At 38.1% G+C, this 19,388-nt stretch overlaps 1 protein-coding gene across 6 annotated transcripts in view; it reads right to left on the bottom strand.

The window, feature by feature from the left end:
- The window catches only part of PPP2R2C (protein phosphatase 2 regulatory subunit Bgamma), a 194,155-nt gene that overhangs the window by 78,948 nt on the left and 95,819 nt on the right, over positions 1-19,388 (bottom strand). The window contains exons 1-2 of one of the 6 annotated variants that reach the window (XM_066185425.1): positions 19,056-19,174; positions 17,449-17,599 (exon numbers count right to left, since the gene is read on the bottom strand). The exons of 4 other annotated variants lie outside the window; for them this stretch is intronic. In XM_066185425.1, coding sequence (XP_066041522.1) covers positions 17,449-17,497 — 49 coding nt within the window. In that variant the 5' untranslated portion in view covers positions 17,498-17,599; positions 19,056-19,174. Of the gene's footprint in view, positions 1-8,019; positions 8,176-17,448; positions 17,600-19,055; positions 19,175-19,388 lie in introns of those variants that run through there. One more of the 6 variants, XM_066185428.1, reaches the window with a different exon arrangement.

The following is a 19,388-nucleotide window of genomic DNA, read 5'->3' as shown; positions in this document are numbered from 1 at the left end:
ACTGCAGCTACTTACTCAAAGGCCTTTCTTCACCTCTGTTATTCTCTCCCTGACTCAGTTCTAGGGCCCTGGCTGCATGGTAGTAATTTGAACTTCAAGGTACCAAGATGGAAAAATATTGTAATGCCACACTCCAGTGAGGCGAGTAAAACAGAGCATGACAAACAACTGCAGTTGGTGTGAAATGGTTGGGAGAGCATTTGACAGAGGACAGACTTAGAGCTGCTGTGGTGGTAGCACAGATCCTGTTGGCAGATTGTCCATTACTACCAGGCTGGGGTCTCAGTTGACAGCAGAGATGCTGAAAGTCCCAAGTGAGCTTTGCCTCTCACCTAGTAGAAAGCTAAATTAGAACCAACACCTTCAAACTCCCCTGGTTTAAGCCTGAAACTACAGGCTCTCAGTTTTCAAGGTGCTTCATCACAGGCAGAGTATGCACTTGACTCCTGCCATTTTCTTCCCCTCTTGTACAGCATTACCAAACAAGGCGGACACTCACAAGTCACCTCCTCAGAGAGCTCAGCACAGGTTCAGGAATTCACTAAGAATCTGAACACATCTATAGCTAAGGGTGCTCCACAGGTTCACTCAGAGTCTGAGTCTACAGCAACCAGAATTAAGTCAGAACTGGGTGACTTTAAGCCAAGGTACTTATGACTTGCATACTGAAGCACTCTGTGACACTGTGTTTCAAATCAGAAGCTGTATCACGTGTTTTTAGAAACCTCTACATGCCATGTGGTACAGGCATTCCCTTTTTTTTTTTTTTTTTTTTTTTTTTTTTTTTTTTTTTTTTTGAGGTTTAAACAGCCAACACTGGCCCATTAACTGTGTACACACCAAAGAGGACTAAAAAGCGATACGTTACTGAGGACTTAGCAATACTGGAAATCACAGGGCATCAGGTCAATCTTTTGGGGCTGCCTCCTTGCATTTTTTTATCTTCTTTGTGCAACTGACTCACAAACTCCTCTCACAGTACCTCAGTGAAAGTCACTGCTACCCAAATGAGAAGGCAAGGCTGCTGCTGCTACTGTGCGCACTGAGACTCTTCAGATATTCACAACTCAAAGGGCAGTATGAGCAGCCTGGGTGCCGTGGCAGAGGTTGCCACAGAATCCTTCACTGCTGTAGTCTACACTAACACAACTATGAATAGTCCTGGACGACCTAAAAAAATCAAGGAAACAGAAAACATGGTGAAAAGCATTTTTGTTTAAACTGTTATTTCCAGCATTCAAAAAGTAGCTTTTATAAACCTCAACATGGAGTTTCCTTACAGTGATCCCTCTCCCATCTGGAACAGTGAAAGAGTAACACATAGGGTATAATCCTGGATTTCCATGAATTTTGAATGAAAAGGTAGAGAACTAAGATCATGGCAATTTTAACACCCTCAGATTCTGGTAACTGCAAGGAGCTGTTCAGGGAAGACCATAGTGTTTGTTAACATAAAAGTAGGGAAGTTTTAAGCAGGGACAGTGGCCCTACTTCTTGAAAAACAAAACTCTAGATGCCAGAATTCAGGTAGCACAAAAAAAAAAAAAAAAGAACACAGGCTTCTGGGTTTATAATCAGACTGCTTTTCAAAGTCCAAAGCTGTGAACTAATTTATTGCCCCAGTTCACTTGTACTTCCTGCTATGGCAAAACTTAAAGCCAGTACAGCTGATATCTGGCTTTTCAGGAAGGGCTTTTCACAGACCTAAGTCAAATGCCATTTGGAACCCTAACCAATACTATTACAGATCTTACCCAATAATTAAATCTAGATTCCCCCTTGCTGTTGCTGGCAACAACCAGATGTAATAGAAACAACAGGTGTTTTGGTTTTCCTGGGACTCTAAAAAATTAGGGGTCAGTGAATGAGTCTTCGATTTCTTGTGTACCACAAAAATAAACCTTGATCTGTAAAATCCAAAGCTGTATTATTTACACTGCTTCAGATTGCAGTTGAATGCAGGCTTTTTACTCTGGTCTCTCTGGTCTTCAATTTCAGCATACAGTGCAGAGCAGAATAAAGCCACAGACTTGGAAAAGCTATTTATAGTGCACATGCCCCAAGGGGATATAGCTAATAACTAATTCATTTCACATCGCACATTTGAATGCAATATGAAAACTTCCCAGTTTCTTATCAGCACAGGAGATAAGACCTCACTGTGGCTCTCTTTAAAATAATTAAGGATTCTTTACCAAAACATTTTAATCAAACTACATCTCCACAGCAGTCTTTTTCTTTCGCTTCCTTATAGCTATTGTATTAGGAGGTCCATACCTATTAGGTTTTGATACAAGCACTGATAAAAGTTTTGATAAAATGATGCTCATTTTCCTAGATAACATATTTATTTATCAAATAGTTTTCCACAAGCTGGATTAAAATTCAATATATTACTGGTCATATCAGTAGGAAACAAATGAAAAAATCTGCTGAAGAATTCAGTGAGCTATTTAACTGTCATATCTGCATACGATGAGGTTTTGGATTGGGCTAGTTTTTTGCTGTAGAGAAAACAGATCAGCTAAGTATTATTCCATGGAACAGATTGCTGAATATTTTATTACAAATGATTAAGAATTAAACAACAGACAGGGAAGATAAGGATTTGTAGTACTTGAGAGACATCAATAAGCACATTGAGCTTCTGTTCTGCTGCAAGTGCAGGAGAAACAAAGCAGCAAGCTGACACAATTCTCAGTGTAATGACGGCCTTCTTGTTTCTCCATATCCACAATTTTTGTTTTCTTTTGCTTTTCTTCCACATACTGACACCAGGTGTTAGAACAGCTTGACTCAAGGAGAGTGTCCCAAGAACAGTGTGGTTTCAGCCAGTTCTGGTGCCAAGAAGGTCTCAGAGATAAGCCAGCAGGGGAGGCTGCGAGGAGCCCCAGCTGGTGCTCCACAGGAGCTACTATTGCCATGGGACTCTCATAACTCTCAGAGAAGAGTAAGGGCCCTTGGAAACAAAAAAGAATTTAAAAAGTCCAAAAAAACTCCACGAATACCACAGACTATCCTATGGCTCAGATGCAGCAATGACCCACTATTTAACCTGGGCCTTCTGTTACTTCTTAATTAAAGGCAAGTTCTTATTAACAGGTTTTATGCTTAAATTAGAATTAATGGATATATAGAACAAAGTGAACGAACTCCACCAATTTGTAATTCAGTGCCCCTAAGGCACCTAATTTTTACTGAGGAGGATGACAACATCCCAATTTTACCACAGCAGAAGCAGCATGAAAATTGTTTGGAACTCACAGTAAATAGACTGTAACTAGATATTGCGAGTTTACACAGCCTTTTACTGATGCTGTAGGATCAGTGAAAATGCTGGCAAACAACACTGAGGAATACATGCATAGACATCCTAATGATTTAAACATAACTGCCTTTCTGCTCAGCAGTCTTAACAGAAACAAAAGTAGTTACCTTGCACATGTAATTCTTGTTTGCAAATTTATCAGGCATGAAGGCCAATGGGTAAAACTTAAATAAGCATGTTCTAAATCTCTAATAAAATTTAACAGAAAGAATGCAGATTTCCTTCAACAATCCTTTTAGGGTTGTTTTTTTTTTCCTTTCAGCAGAATATTCTGATAGCATTAGAAAGTACAGCTCAGTGAGCCCTGAACACCCATTTCCAGAATCTGACCTTTTATAGAAAGGATACACTACTTCATCTGTGTGCATTGATTTTATTAGGAAATTGACAGAAGCTGACTTGAGATTTTTTCAATTTTAGATTGAGAGAGGGCTTCTGGTTTGCTGGTTTTTTTATTGTTGTTGTTCTGTTTTCACTTCTGTTCTTTGTTCATTTGACTATGTTTACTTTATTACAAGTTTATTGATCATATGCTTTAGTCTCAATCTCTGTTAATATTCAGAAAAGAAATATGTCCTCATTACAATCAAGCAACAATATATTAACTATGATAAGTAAGCAAGGTAAATTATACTGGCAAATATCCGACACAAAAAGTTGCAAAGTGTAGTTATAAGAGGGCTTAAAAATAGCTGCTATGCAAAATAGCATCAGCTGCTCAGTTTCTCATATTTTAGCCTGAGCTAGGGCATGTTCAGACTACCTGCAACACAAAAAAATGCAGACTCTACACAACTCCAGAAGGCAGAAATCAGCTTAGTTCCTTAGATCTCTAAATATATTAAGGGGACATCAGATTTTGAAACCAATTGTCACTTTAAAAATTTTGCTTATACAGTATTTAAAGCTTTGAAGAGAACAAGTGCTATCTAGTCATCCTGTTAATTCTTTAATTGTGACTTCTCCCATCAAGTAAGTGGCAGATAACTTTTTTATATGCTAATATTTAAACTAATTTTTATAAATTGCTGCCCCAATTTAAGCTTTCTAATGGCTTCATTACATCAATAGGTGAAGAAATGCAACCCTAACAGAAAACACTAAAATAAAATATAATAATATAATTTAATATAAATAATACTGAATTGGATATAAGCTTTTCTGTGTTTTCTTCAAAGGTCAGAATTATCTACTTTCTCTAGGAAATTCCAAGTATTTAACTTCTAATTTATAAAACAAAGGAGCAGTGCAAAGAATGTAAACTGCCAGAAATGTAAATTCATTAGTTATCAAATCTGTACATTTCAATGGCAAAAACCACAGCACTGCAGATAAGAGACATGTGACAGCACATTGGGTTTTTGGAATCTTTAAATGCATAGTATAACACTGAGTCAGCACCTTCTCTGTAACACAGGGAAGTGAAGATGTCTTTCTGAAAGAGCAAGAAGAGAGGGCTCAGCAGTGATCTCCTCCTGAAGTGTATTGATAACCACAGCCCTGCAAGGGAACGTGGTCACCGATCACGCTGATGATCTCCTGGTGATGTGGCAACACAGGATGCTGATGTGCCAGTCCATCACCTTGCCAGGAGCAGCTCGAGCAGCACTGAACAGCAGCACAGGGAGCATGTGCTCAGCGGTATTACTGTGCTGAGTGTATGTAAAGCTCCCATCAGTGAGCTGCTGCTCAAGAACCAGCCCCTGAGCTGCCATCCATGGTTGTTCTGCTTCCACGTGGGCACAGAGGGAGAGAAAATGAACCACTACAAAAGCAAACACCATGAAACACTGTATTATATTCACTGCTTGTACAGAGCAAGGCAGAATAACAGCAACAAAAAATTAAACTCCTTTACACTTTAAGGTCTCGTCTCCATGTGTGCTTATTGCATCAGTACAGCCAATCCTCTCCCAAAGCAACCTAGACATTTCTTCCATCAAACACCTGAAATTTGCATCCTCTCCTGTTTAAATATCTCCCACCATATTTATTGACACTGAAACACTGGAACTAATAACATGATGTGTATATCATCACGTTTTAACTCCAGCTGGAGCATCCTGAGTTTCATTTTAAAAACTCAGTTATATATGAAGATCTTTCAAATAAAGGGAAACCTTATGGATCAAACTCTGAAAAACAATCATAGAATAAACTTGCCATTGATACTTTTCAACACACCTTTCTATAATTAATTCATTTAGCGACTACTGAGCTAACGTAAAATCAGTCTGTGATTATACAGCCAAATGCAGAAGCAGGTGACAAAAAACGAGCAAATTTCCAACTTTTCACTGCTTAACTTAACTTCATTAAACACGTTTTCCATTTAACAGTAGCAATGTCCCTGGGTCTCAGGTATTTCTAAATTTTGCAATTGGTGACTATTAAAACTCTCACTTATTAGTTGGATTTTAAAACCATCTTCAGCATTTCACCACTGCTGTAGTACTACCTAAGCTGACAGAAATTCTTCATGCTCTAGTCTTGGTGCAATGCATGATTAAGGAGAACATAAGCCACCCTCCCTTCTCTCAGTTATCAGGGGCTGGAGGATAGCCTGTCCACATCTGACACATCTAGACCAGGCATTCAACTCCAGAGCCTCATGCCAAAGCATACAGTTAGCTTCCAGTTTCTTGCCAACTCCCAGATATTTCCAATGTAGTGCCCTTTTTCCCTTAAGAAGGAACCTTTCTCAAGGCCTTTTCTGTTCTGAAATTATTTTATTGACAGTCAGAAATTTCCTAAGGATTGCAAATAAAGACAGAAGCATTATATTTTCTAACTTAAACCCACTGTAAAATACCATCAGAATTTCCTAGAACTGAGAAAATTAATTTACCTCACTCATGTTATAATGGAAGGGGTCTCGGCCCACAACAAGAGGGTTGGAACTAGATGATCTTTAGGGTCCCTTCCAATCCATTCTGTGATTCTATGATTCAAATGTTTTGACTGGCCCAGATGTTGAATAGATAGATATAAAATAGATATAAAGACTTATCACAATAACCTGGCAGTGGACAAAATAAGGAAGCATTTGACACAGATGACTACTGCATTTCATCATAGACTGCATCACAACCCAGCAAAAAAAAATCTAGTCATCTTCCTGTCCACTAATGATACACACAGAAAATTTATCAATTATCTGTGTGCCAAAGCATGACCTGTTGCTGTCAGTTGAAAAGATAAGCAGATTCTTCAATTATGTCCTGTATTGTACAAATTAAACAGGAAAACTATTGAAAGCTTTCATTAACCTCCCAGAAAGTACATGCCTTTCAAAACAATTGCAATCAAAAGAAAAATTATCTATAGATCAATTTTGCAAGGCTGAACACCTGAGGCACCCACCCATTCTTTAAATCTAACATTCTTTTGCCAGACAACAGAACACAGACATTATACAGCGAATTCCAAGCCGTATGTAACTCATAACTTCAGTGTGACCTTTCACTGTGATCAGCTGATGGTTCAGTCTGTGGTTGGGAGGGGACCTCCCCCAGCAAGACATAGACAATCACAGTGGGCCAAATGCACCAGCCAATCTGATCAAGGGCTCACTGGAGAATCCAGGCTCTCTCTCAAGTACTTAATGCACTAGGAAGAAGCCACTGGAAGGACTTTATCTCTGGGCAAGATAAGGATAAAGCTCAGCATTCGAAGGTGGAGGCAGTGAACAGCTGCAGCCCAACAAGGAGCACAAAACAACCAGGAAAATACACACAGAAAGCATCCCCCCTGTTTTTGGGCAAAAGCAAAGACAGCTTTGAATTCTCCCAACTCAATATCTAAACTATCTAAAAAATTGAAACTGTAACATGCTGTGCAACTGGATTAATATTCAACCAATGTCATGCTCAGAGAAGACATTTAACACCCTCCCTTAATCAGTCTTAATTTTTAGGTGTTATGGACAATCCAAATAGAGGAATATACTCTATTGGATATCAAAGTCTTAAAATGTGAACTAACAGTACCACCCCCAAACCAGCTTTAAATTGGTAACATTCTATATTATGAAAATCATGTCCCTGTAGTGCAGGAAAGACACAGGTAGGAGATAAGAGTATTTTCCCATTTAAAACAAAAAAGCAAAGAGAAGTTCTGACTTCAGAAAGCAGCCAGTTGGCACTGAGATTTCTTGCTCATTCCAACAGCTAGCCGAGATACCAGAGCAGATATAGAAACCTAATTATTAACTATCATTTAGAGTAGTACTTACTGATTTATTTTTTCCTTTGGATAATACAAATATTATTTTATACTGAAAATTTATGCTTTGTTGGAACACAGTCTGTTTTCATTTTCGACTGTTGAGCATACAAACTAAAATGATACTGTGTGTCAAAAAGGAAATTTTGATTTACGTTTGAACTTTTCCACAGGTAGCAAGCTCAAATAAAGTTGTGCTACCAACAATCCCAATGTTTTGCCACTGAAGGCAAGTTTATGAATCTCAGGAGAGGCTAAGTTTCCCACCAAGCTGCAGACTCGTAAGGAGCTGTCAACATCAAATGCCAGAGCCAGGCCAGAAGTCTCTTTAATTAATTTTTTTTTTAGAGCACTGGTGAAAAGATAGTCCACAAGAGTGGGGACAGATTGTAGTGTCACAACTACCCAAAAAGCAACAGAATCAAGAGTCAAATGACATCAAAAACGGTTAGTATACATGACTGTACCTTGGTCTATCATTTGGAAGATATAATTTATCAGTGCAAGCAGTGCAGCTTGTCTACTATATTTAGGGCTAAACCCAGATGGATTCAGTCAAGGAAATCTGAGGATTCTAGATGCCACCAGAGTCGCCTTGCGCACAAGCTTCCTTATAGCTTTCCCTAAAAAACAAAGAAATTCAAGACAAAAATGGTGAAAACTTTCCTCATCTAATGATAATTTTTCAAGCAGGAACAAAACTGCTGACCCTGTAAGCAAGCAAGCAAGCACCTTGTTCTCCCAATCACGTTCAATAGTAGAAAAGTACTTCCTCAGTGGACATTCCCAGACTTACAAAAGCGAGCTACAAACTGTGGCCCAGATCTTTCAAACTCTTATATTCACCTGCATCAGTGCAATTAGCTGAGATTCAAGAGAGTTTCCTCTCTCATTCTCATAATCCCAAAGAAGTAGAAACCGACTTTAGAATTACCAGCCCTGATCTAAGTCACTGAAATAATTAAGTACCTTGAAAATTCCTTAATGTGAAACCCATTGTACAGCTGTTGAAAGGATTCAACTCAGATTAATCAATTTACCCTCCATCAACAGTTCAACAGAATGCCTGTTGAAGCAGTTTTAAGAAGAATTAGCTGCTTCAGTCAATAAAATTTAAAATGGAGCCCACAAAATCTCTCTACAGGATCCAGAGAACAGGTGCTCTTTCCCTTTTAAAGGCAGGATCTTTCTAATGAGAAAGAAAAAAGTGGTAAGGAAAAAAAAATCACACAAGCATATAAATAAAATGCTCTATTTCATAGAAATAAACTGTATTTCCACCATCTGAATATAAGGAGAGGAAATCAAAGAACTGAATTTTATATTAATATTGGTATTCAAACCAAAGCAGTCTGAAGTAGCAGCTTCATTCCAGGTCTGTATAACATCAAAGAGAAAAACTCTGGACCCATGAAGAAGTATCTTCTCCATTTTAATTTGCATTTTTCATCTTTCAAAAGCCTTTCTTTTCTAGGAGTTACATCAGAAAGGAAATACATGCAAGCACTGAGCAGGAAAAAAAGATTATTTATTATACATTCCAGGTTGATTTCTATGGTTATTTACACATGCTTATATTCAAATTTCCAGATCTCTCAAATTCAGAAAGATGAAGTACTGTATCAAAGCAGTTCTTTTTATTAAGGCATTATGTGAATCTGGTCCAGACAGCAGCAATCCATTCAAGTTAGTTACTCAGGTGTGTATTTGCATGCACCACACTCCCATGAGAGAGTTTTCTTTCTACTTATATTTGCACTTTTCAAAGCAGTACTTTTAATAAATCGTGAATCTGAATCAAGCCCACAGTATCCAAAGTATTTCCTTTGGTGGAAACGAGGCAAGTTCTCTGGGAATGTAGACATCACACCTCTAATACATAATTTCCAAAATTAGTGTAGGTGCAATGCTTACACCAGCAAGGGACTGGTGTCCATGACCACTTGCAGATTCAGTTTCAGCAGTGCAGAACTATCAGCCTGTCTCTGCAACACATGAACTGTCAGCAAAGCAACACGGAGCAAGCCATGGCTTTGGGTTCAGAGCACACAGTATTCTTTATATAACCAAATTTAAGGACACTTCCCATCTCTCACATTGGACGTCCTTTGAAAATCAGAGATCTGCAAAATGAAATCCCACTTCTTATGACTTGCCTCACAAGCAGGGTGGCAAGTGGACATGAGGAATTATTAGCCAAGGGCAATTTCAAAGTGAAGCCATACAGGAATATACATGTACTTTAAGGATGACCCAAAAACCAACCAAAATTAATACCTTGCATAAATGTTCTTGAAAAAGTAATGCAAGGGACACTACAGAAACTGCTTTCAATAGCTTGAATATTCTTGTCTGCGTTCTGGCTTAATAATTTTAGATGCTCAACACTTTTTAAATTATATATTTTTCTTGAATCAAAACCAAATTAAGTTATTTCTAGATCATCTATGCCACCACTGGAGGAACTAATATAACTATTTATTTACAGCAAACAATTATACAAGAACTCTGGCAAGTCATATTCCTATTATTTCTCTGGAAGCCATTTGTTGAGGTTTTCCACATTTAGATTTCAAACCATCATCCCTTAATAAAGCCACTATATCCCTGATACCAAGTAAAAATCCAGACCAGGGACAATAACTGTCACTTAAATATTGGCAGTGTGCTTATGAACATTTTGATTCCATAATCACCTTCAGGACATCTTCCCTGGTGTTTTAACACTCAGAATGATTACAAGCTAGCCTTGCTTTCCATTAGGGCCCTCCATGCATTTTAAATGCATGCCACCAAAAGGCTATGTCCAAGAAAAAATGAACTCTCATTCTTTGCTCTCACTCCTATAACTACAAACTTATTAAAAGCCAAAAAAATCAATATAAATGTCCCTTGTTTATTAGAATGCAAAAGTATCTGCCATATTTTAATGCTATAATGCCATAATGACTGCTGGTCATTTGAATTTTTATTGCAACTTAACATATAGTTCTTTAAAGTAAGTTAAAAATTAATAATAAACCAGAAAAAGCTCACATAACAATGAAAATCTCAACTGAAAATATCAGATGATAAAATATCAGTGAACTCACTCTGTCACTAAAATCACATTTGTAAAAAGAGAGCATGATTAAAAACCATCTCCTGGATGTGTGGTTTTTATGTATTCATGCATCCAATGGCAACAAACAAATGTGAAACACCAAGTGTTAAATTTGAGCACCCAGATCCATAAACTCAAAATACATTTTCTGATCCACCCAGACCTTTCTAGGGTTTTCGCTTCACTCAAAAACCTTAGGAGATTGTCCCAGGAATATTTTTTTTTAAGCACAGACTTGACATAAAGAAAAATAATAACAGACCTAAAAAGACTTTAGCCTATTTAGTTACACAGTCAATGGGAACAATCTATGTTCTACTTATAGGATAGAGGAATCCCAGTGCAATAAATTAATACTTACTCCATATTATAAGAAAAGAAGAGTTTTACTCTTCCTTTTAGTTTGCTGTGACACAATTGGTTTAAGCTCTACTGGTTTTCAGTTTGTTTTGTTTTTTAGTACTGTCTTGGGGAGTTGGATTTTTCATGGTTTATTGAGCTGATGCAAATCTTCATCTTGATCTCTTGCAAAGTCATGTACCACACGCTTACAAACCTGTGTTTCCTGAACATCATTATAGCTTTACCATTCTGGTGGCTGCACAATGAGATTTACCTGGGTGTCCAGTGGCAGTGAGGAATTCAAACACTGAAATTGAGCTATTACAGATGTCTACCAGCTCCTGGTCTCTACCAGCATCATTTAAAGCCTCTCCAAGATTCAATTTCATCAGTTAGTTATTATTCTTGGTCAAACCCCCGGTAACTAGGAGGTGGTTTTGTTCACAGCAAGAGCATAGATATCATTATTCAGTGCCAGCATTTCACTCCACAGTGGGACATTATTACCTGCATACAGAAATGAAGGGGTAGCATGTAAGGCTCTGGGAGAGAAACAAAAGCTCTCATGACACTTCTGGGAGGAAAAGGCAAAGGCCTCTTCAAAATATCCTGCTATCCACAGGGAAAGGACTATGCCCCTCTATTGTACAGAGCACACGGGGGGAAAAAAAAACATTCCTAGAAGAAATATCTTCTGTCTAGTCATTTCCATGTTCAAAACTGTGTTTCCACATACTCATCAGGTCTACTGTCTACATCTTGATGGACTTTTAGTATATAGCACTGTCTTTTGCAAATGTCATTTCTAAACTGAAATCCAAATGTTTCATTTTTGGTATAGGCATGAGTTCAGCACAAAGTTGCTTTGTATAAAACAAGCTCTGTCTTTATTTGTCCTGCTAATACAACAGCAGCCTGGGTGGGCAGGAGAACTACCTTACCTTCAAGCCACGAAGCTTAAAACCTTCAGAAGACCAGCAAAAGTGCACCTTCCTTTTCTGAGTAGTTCAATTATCAGAGTACCTCTCCCTCTAGCTTGTCTTTCTTTTATCCTTGTAGCACTGCCAGCTACATGTCAGCATCATCAGAACTTGAAGATCCTTATAGATTATCTAGCAGTAGTCCAGAATTTTCTGATTAGCCAAACAGCAGCACTAAAATTGAACAGACAAGCAGCAGTCTGGTAATCCTCGATGAGCAAATAATACCCTGTCAGAAACATACTACCATTTAGTAACACAATGAAAAACAATCAAACGTGGATACAGAATTTTAAAAACTAATTTTTTTTAGCTATGAATTACTGATACCCTTGGTGATAAAACAATATAGAGAAATTAGTTCAGTCATTCAGTATTTACCATCATCCTGAAAAAGTGCCTTTTACCACCATACTAGCATTTAGTTACACATGACAATATATACCACACACATAGATTGTGATATTTTCTTCAAATTCAAATTCTGCCATTCTCTCAACCTCTCCAGAGTCTTCAAGCCAAAAATACCTGCTCCTTTGATACAGCTCTAGCCTATGTGACCAATTTCTTATTCTGGGCTGAATCATTACAAAAGCCAGTTGATTGGTTAAAAATAAAAAAAGAATGCTGAATACCATAGCAACTGGCTTGCAGCCTTGCTTACATGCAGGAGGGAATTTTTTACTTGAACAAGAGCTACAAGTGAAAACACCAGGCCAAAATCAGATCTGGCATAATATCAACAATGCAATAGAAACACAGAAATTACTTGAAGCCTCCCCAGTCTCCTCCCTGTAGTATCTTCCGTGCAGCAGCAAATCTTCAGGTTCTTATTAAAATACAGTTCAAACAGAAAATTAAAACATGTGTCATGGTATTGATTCTACATATACATCAATATGTGGCAGAATCTTTGCCAGAACAAATAGGATTAAATGGTGAAAAATCAAGTAATGGAAGCAGAACAATAATAGAGCTTGATCTCCAGTTTTAATTAATGGTCATATCACTCCATACTTTAAAGGATTAAAAGTTTCTGAAGGAACATTTCTAAATACAGATAATTTTAGTGATTTAGGGATCACTTTTAGGAACATATCATAGTCAATGTCAATACCCTCTAAGAATTGCATCAAATCCATAAGGAATACATTTGAAGCAGCATATTGCTCTGGAATTACTGCAAGAGTATGTGTTCAGGGCGAGGTTTTGGCAGGGGGTTGCCTCTGTGGGTAGAGACCAGAAGCTGCCCTATGTTGAACAGACCCACTGCTGTCCCAAGCTGAGCCCACAAGTGACACTGGAGGCACCTCTGTGATAACATATTTAGGAAAGGGTAAAAAACCTGTTTGGCAGCTGTGAGAGAGAAATGAGAAAACATGAGAGAATCAGCCCTGCAGATGCCAAGGTCACTGAAGAAGGAAGGGGCACGGGTTCTGCAGGCACCAGAGCAGAAATCCCACTGCAGCTAATAGAGAAGACCATGACAATGCAGGTTGTCCTCCTGCAGCCAATGGAAGACCACAGTGGAGCAAATATCCACCCTGCAGCACATGGAGAACACCAAACCAGAGCATGAGGAGATGCCCCAAATGAAACAGCAGCCCATGGAGGGCCCAGGTTGGAGCAGGTTCCTGACAGGAGCCATGGCCCATGCAGGAAGCCCACACAGAAGCAGATTTTCAGGCAAAAACTGTAGCCTGTAGGAGCAGTACATTCCTGATGGACTGTACCCCATGGAAAGGATTCATACTAAAGCAGTGGAGAAGGACCTGTGTTGGAAAAGTTAATGAGGGACTGTATGCCTTGAGTGGGATCTCATGGTGGAGCATGGGAAAAGCATAAGGAGAAGGAGCAGCAGAGATGGAATGTCATAGACTGAGAGTAACTCATTCCCCATTCCCGGTGCTCTGTTCAGGAGTGGCGGAGGGTGGCAGGAAATATAGGAAGGAAAGAGGGAAGTAAAGCGTGGGAAAAGAGAGGGGTGAGGGGAAAGTGGGTTTAGGTTTGATTTTCTTTTTTAAATCAGTAAATTTCTGTATTTTTAATTTGTAAAAAATTAATCTTTCTCTAGTCATGTTTTGCCTGTGACAGTAATTGGTGAGGGATGTCCCGTCCTTATCCTTTCATCTGACTTTCTTTCCTTGTGTTGCTGCAGATGGGGAGTGAGAGAGCAGCTTGCTGGGCATCTGGCAGCCAGCCAAGGTCACTCCACTACAGAGTTCTTGCATTTGGGGAAAAGAATAAATTTCTCCTCAGCAACTTAAGCTATGAAGTCTTTGCTTTGAAGTAGAAGTAACCATCTGTTCTAGGTCAGCTCTAATAGGTATTTACTGCATTGTACAGTGAAGAATCACAGCCCTGTTTCTTCTTCAACCACATTTAGGGTGGCTTTACTCAAGAGATTCTATTTGCCAGCATCAAAAGATGCTCACTGAGTTTGGCTTTAGAGGCCAGTGGATATGTCAGCTTGTTCCTCTTTGTGCATCACTTAAGAGATATTCAACACCTCCTATGAAGTATTATCAAGTGAAAAAAAGATACAATACCCACAGCACTGCTTTTAATATTACGGCTAATTTTTAAACCAAGTCAGAGTTAAGTCCATAACTGCACAGTATCAAATTGATTTACTTGCTCTACAAACATAATTTCTGAGCTTTTACTGGCATTATGAAGTGTCACAAGCTAGCCACATCTATGAAAATCCATGTACCTTTCTGCCATTAAAATGAGAGGAAGAGCCTTACTTTGGGTTCCTGAAAACAGTGGCCTTGTTTTCTATCAAGGAAATAATGAACTGTGGGGTATTATACTTCTTAATATGTTTTCTGTACCTGACAATGGCCAAAAAATGTTTAAGGTCTTTTGACCCCCAAACTCATGCAGTCTTACAGGAACTTTATAACTCCTATATACAGGAACTCGATAAACTCCTACATCAGAGACCACAGACCTCAAATTAACAAGATATACTTTGGTTTTGGGAGGTGATTCCATCATACTGGTAAATTGTTTGACATGTTCTGTACATGTTGAAAATGGGCATGTTTCTGTTTTGTCTCAGATCTCTGAAGTATCATAATTCAGCCCAATTTTAAACATACATCTGTGCTTGATATGCACATATCTCTAGACATATATTATAAATGCAGACATATACAGATATATATGTATAAGATGAATATAGGCTTTGTTGAACTCTCTCAGAAAGCATGCATGCCCTTTATCTTCCAAAAGATGCTTACTTTATTTCAAAGTCACACTTTTATTTACTTCACATTCCACAAAACAGTGAAAAAACTGCTCATTTGGCTCCACAAACAGTAGATGTCAAAAGCAGAAATAAGTAAAAACAGGACAAAGAGAGCCCAAGAAACTTAGCACAGCTACATTCAGAGTTTTAGTTTCCCTTGACTTTAAAATGTGTGAGTTTCCAATACCTCCCCTGCTCATCAGATAAGAATGCTTGATGGGCTGATTATCACAAAGTGATCACTCTTTTCATACTTTTAGAACAGGATTTTATTTACCTTTGTTTTGTTTACAAGGGATGAAGCAAGGAATTTTTTTTTTCACTTGAGCTGCTACCCAGGAATTCACCTGCTTTATGAAAAAATATGAAATAGTCCTCTGTGGTTACTATTACTCATGCAAGCACACTTTTTCTATACATAAATGTACAGCTCCTGGAAGTATGGCCCTAGCAAGATTAGATTTTGTTCTCATGCCAGTATTCTATTCAACTTATGTCAATGACAATCTATTCTGTTCCCTCAAACTGTAAATTTCTCTCAAGAGTTTACAATCTTAAGTCAGAATCCAGAATGCAGAGGACAAGCCAGAAGAAAGGTTATTTATTCTGCATACTTAAATGTACATACTCACTCTTATAAGTTACAAAAATGTGGATCAAGGGCAGTAACTTATAAAAAAAAGGTCAAACTCAAGGAGGACTGGAATACAAAACTATCAGTGACGTCAGCTCTGAAACAATTCCTCCATACTCAAATTGGCAGGAAATCCATGACAAAGATGCAGCAGAGCTCCAGTGACTGAAGAACACAATGATAAGGCCTGAACTAGTGCTCAAGAGTAACCATCAGAACAATGGCTCCAGCTGTTTCCAAAACTTTGGGAGAGGGCAGCACAAATGGCTCAGGAAGTCGAAGACAATGCTGAGATTCTGTTACTCTTCATTTGCCTAGCAGAAAGGCATAATTTGAGCCTAAATACTTTCATTGTTCTTATTACAATTTATTATGACAAGATTATTATTATGATGAAATAATTATTTAATGGTATTATCAGAAATTTTAAAGCTAACTTGAACCACCAGTTTCTTTATTTAAAAAAAAAAAAGTAAACTGTTTAGAAATACATATTTGCGTGTCAGGCCAACTGATGGGTGTCTGGAAGCAACTCATTCATGTGAAGGAAACTCGGTGGTAACACTGTGGAAACTGCTCCTCCTATTAAACAGTACTGCTGATTCATCAAGGGCACAGGAAAAAGTTACAGAACTCTTAAACGCAAAAGAAGGCATCTTAGCACAAGCACAGTACACTCATACAAAAAATAATCTCCATGATTACAATTCAGTTACAGAAAAACATCTAAACCATTAAACAGATGTGCAGCATGCCAAGTCTTATGTTATTACAACCTTTTAATGTAGAGTCTCATTCTTTCCTGTAACATTTAGATTTCTGAGTTCAACAGTGAGTTGACCAAGGCAGTTCAAGGTGTTCTGCAAACTAAAGATGTTTGCTTGGTTAGTCTCAGAAGAAGCTGTGTTAAACCAGGAATTTAAAACAGACAAGTCTATCCAAACACCTTGTCAAAGACCCCCTGCATTATACACAAAATCAGCAGCCCTGCAGAAATATGTAATATCACTCTCTCTGATAAGTTTTTCACCCTACTATGAAAATTATAAACCACGGCAATGAAGTGAGATAATCTGCCAAAGGACACCTGTAGAATTAGTAGCTAAATAAGAAAAAAAAGACTATTTTAAATTAGTGAAAAGGTCTACATCTACACATAGGGCACTAGTATAGAAGACAGTTAGTATCACTTCATTCAGTTTTCTGTAGTCCAGTTAAAAAATACAAATGAAACAGTGTGCACAACAGTTAGTGCAGGAGATACAGAAAAAGGAGAAACAAAGAAAGAGAAAAAAGGCTTTACTTTTATTGTAGGTATTTAGGGTTTGTATTATCTCTGGGACATCTCAGACTAAATAACAACACTCACAACAGGCACTGTCTATATGTAGCACTTCCTCAAAGACATAGCTGTTTCCAACAATTTTTATTCAAAGCTTGTAAAGTGAAAAAATACAATCAATGAAATGAAGACATCTTTATCACATTTGCTTTTTGTAAATTCCGAGGTCCATTGTCATGAGGGATTCCTGAAACCAGCCATCTGGGATGAAAACAAAAATAAGTGACAGGCATCCCTACCTCCCAGTCCATCTCCAGAATCAACCTCACAGATGCTCTCCCCTTCCATACTGTCTTTAGGATGCAGCAGAAAGCAAGCTCTTCCTTGAGTGATTTGCTCAGGCTCCAGAAGGAAACTGAATCCACCCACTCTGCAGCCAGCAGGTGATATCTTTCAAATAAAAACATAAAAACAAAGCTATTAAGCCACCTCTGGTATACAACAGATTCATTTAATTTCTCCCTTAAATACGCAACTTTTAAAGACCGCGTGTCTTTAAAGTTAGTTCTACATCCAACATTGCAGCTCCTTAAATCAATACAGTCTCTTCACTGGGTATCTGAGCTCCTTTCCCCTTGTAAATTCCATGGTGACTCACAGTTCAAACTCTCCACCCAATATAAAGAGGTTACATCAGTCCAAACTGCAGGACTCCATTAAGGTGGAATGCTCAGCACAGATTCATGTCCATTCACATGGCCTGACAGGACTAGGAGCTGAATATATGTGGATCTACATGATCAGCTCTTCTCTGGAGCACTGTGAGTATTGTTAAACTCAATTACATGCAGTTTGCAACTAACTACACAGACTGAAAACACACAGTTCATGTGGGTTCTCTTTCTTACAACTCCTAGGGTTATTTTAAGTATAGGTAGAGAGACAGCATCTCAGTTTAGCAATGGATTTGATTTGCAGATAAGCATAAAGAAGGAAAGTGTAAAGATGGGTATAGACAAAAGAATAAACCCACTTCATGTTTCATTTAGGAGAAGGACAATAAGGGAGCAAAATTTATTTCTCTTAAATTGAGCCTAAATAGCTGATTGTTTTGTTATTACTGTTCTGTGTAGCTAGTTTTTACCAGCATCTTCTCTTTCTGAATAAAAGAGAAATAACTGTCAATTAATTGAAATAAGTACTAAGGAGTCAGGAAACATCCTCACACTGGTGCCTTTGAGAGGCAAAAACAGACAAAAAGCTATCAGAACAGCATGGAGTTACTAGATTAGTTTTGCAGCAAGTGGAGAACTGTGTCAGGATGTGTGAGATACTCATGATCTAGACAGAAAAGCAAGAATGAGCTCCAACACTCATCTAAGTGTAAGATTTGCAGTATGATCATTTTTAAAACAAAGGGAAATAGAAACCAGAATGCATCTGAAAAGAGCTGTCTGCCACAAATGAACTCAAGACAGGCCAAGAACATAAAACACAATGAGAGAACAATGATCAAGTATATGAATGATGTGATACATAAAACTGTTCAGGTATCATTAGTAACTTTGAGTTAGCCATGCAGCAATGTATTAGCTGTTTCCGTGCCAGTTTCAAATGAGCAAATGAAAACTAATTTCTATTTGCAAGTCTGTGGACTTCTCTTTTGCTTTTCCGGGTCACTAGGAAAGCATCCAAACTATCCCATGGGACTGTGTCTTATTGAAGGTGCGGAAAAGGGAAAAAAAAAATTCTATTAACATAAATTTCCCTGCATTCCACACGAATTCCCTTCTTCAACTTTCTATCACAAGAAAACAATAAATACTATAAAGAAATCTGTATTCAGACATCAGGTAAAACAAAATCAATTGTTCAAGTCATTTTGGTGATAAAAAGAAGAGCATACCTAAAAGTCTCACACCAGATGAACTCTATTTCTTCAGCTTCTTCAAGAATCTCTCTCAGCATCTGCATGTTTTTGTTGATTTTCCGCTGGTTGAGCCAGTGTAGGTGTATGCCATGTAACAGAACATGCATGGCACTGTAAAACACTGAGCAGAATTCCAATGGAGTGAAAATTGTAGCACAGCCATCTTACGCAGCTGATGCCTCTTCTTAAACTTTAATCAGCAGATGAAAGTGTTCTTCTAAACCCACTTGCATGTTTTCAGAAAGTGGGCTACTGCAGCTTGCCAAAAAGCAGAGACTCAGAAAGGATCCACCATAATTCTGATTTTTA

This window comes from Chamaea fasciata, unplaced genomic scaffold (assembly GCF_029207755.1).
Source record: "Chamaea fasciata isolate MVZ Bird 193981 ecotype frontalis unplaced genomic scaffold, bChaFas1.0.hap1 SCAF_6, whole genome shotgun sequence".
NCBI classification, from domain to species: Eukaryota; Metazoa; Chordata; class Aves; order Passeriformes; family Sylviidae; genus Chamaea; species Chamaea fasciata.
Note: the sequence above shows the minus strand (reverse complement) of the source record. Positions and strands in the feature narration are given on the sequence as shown.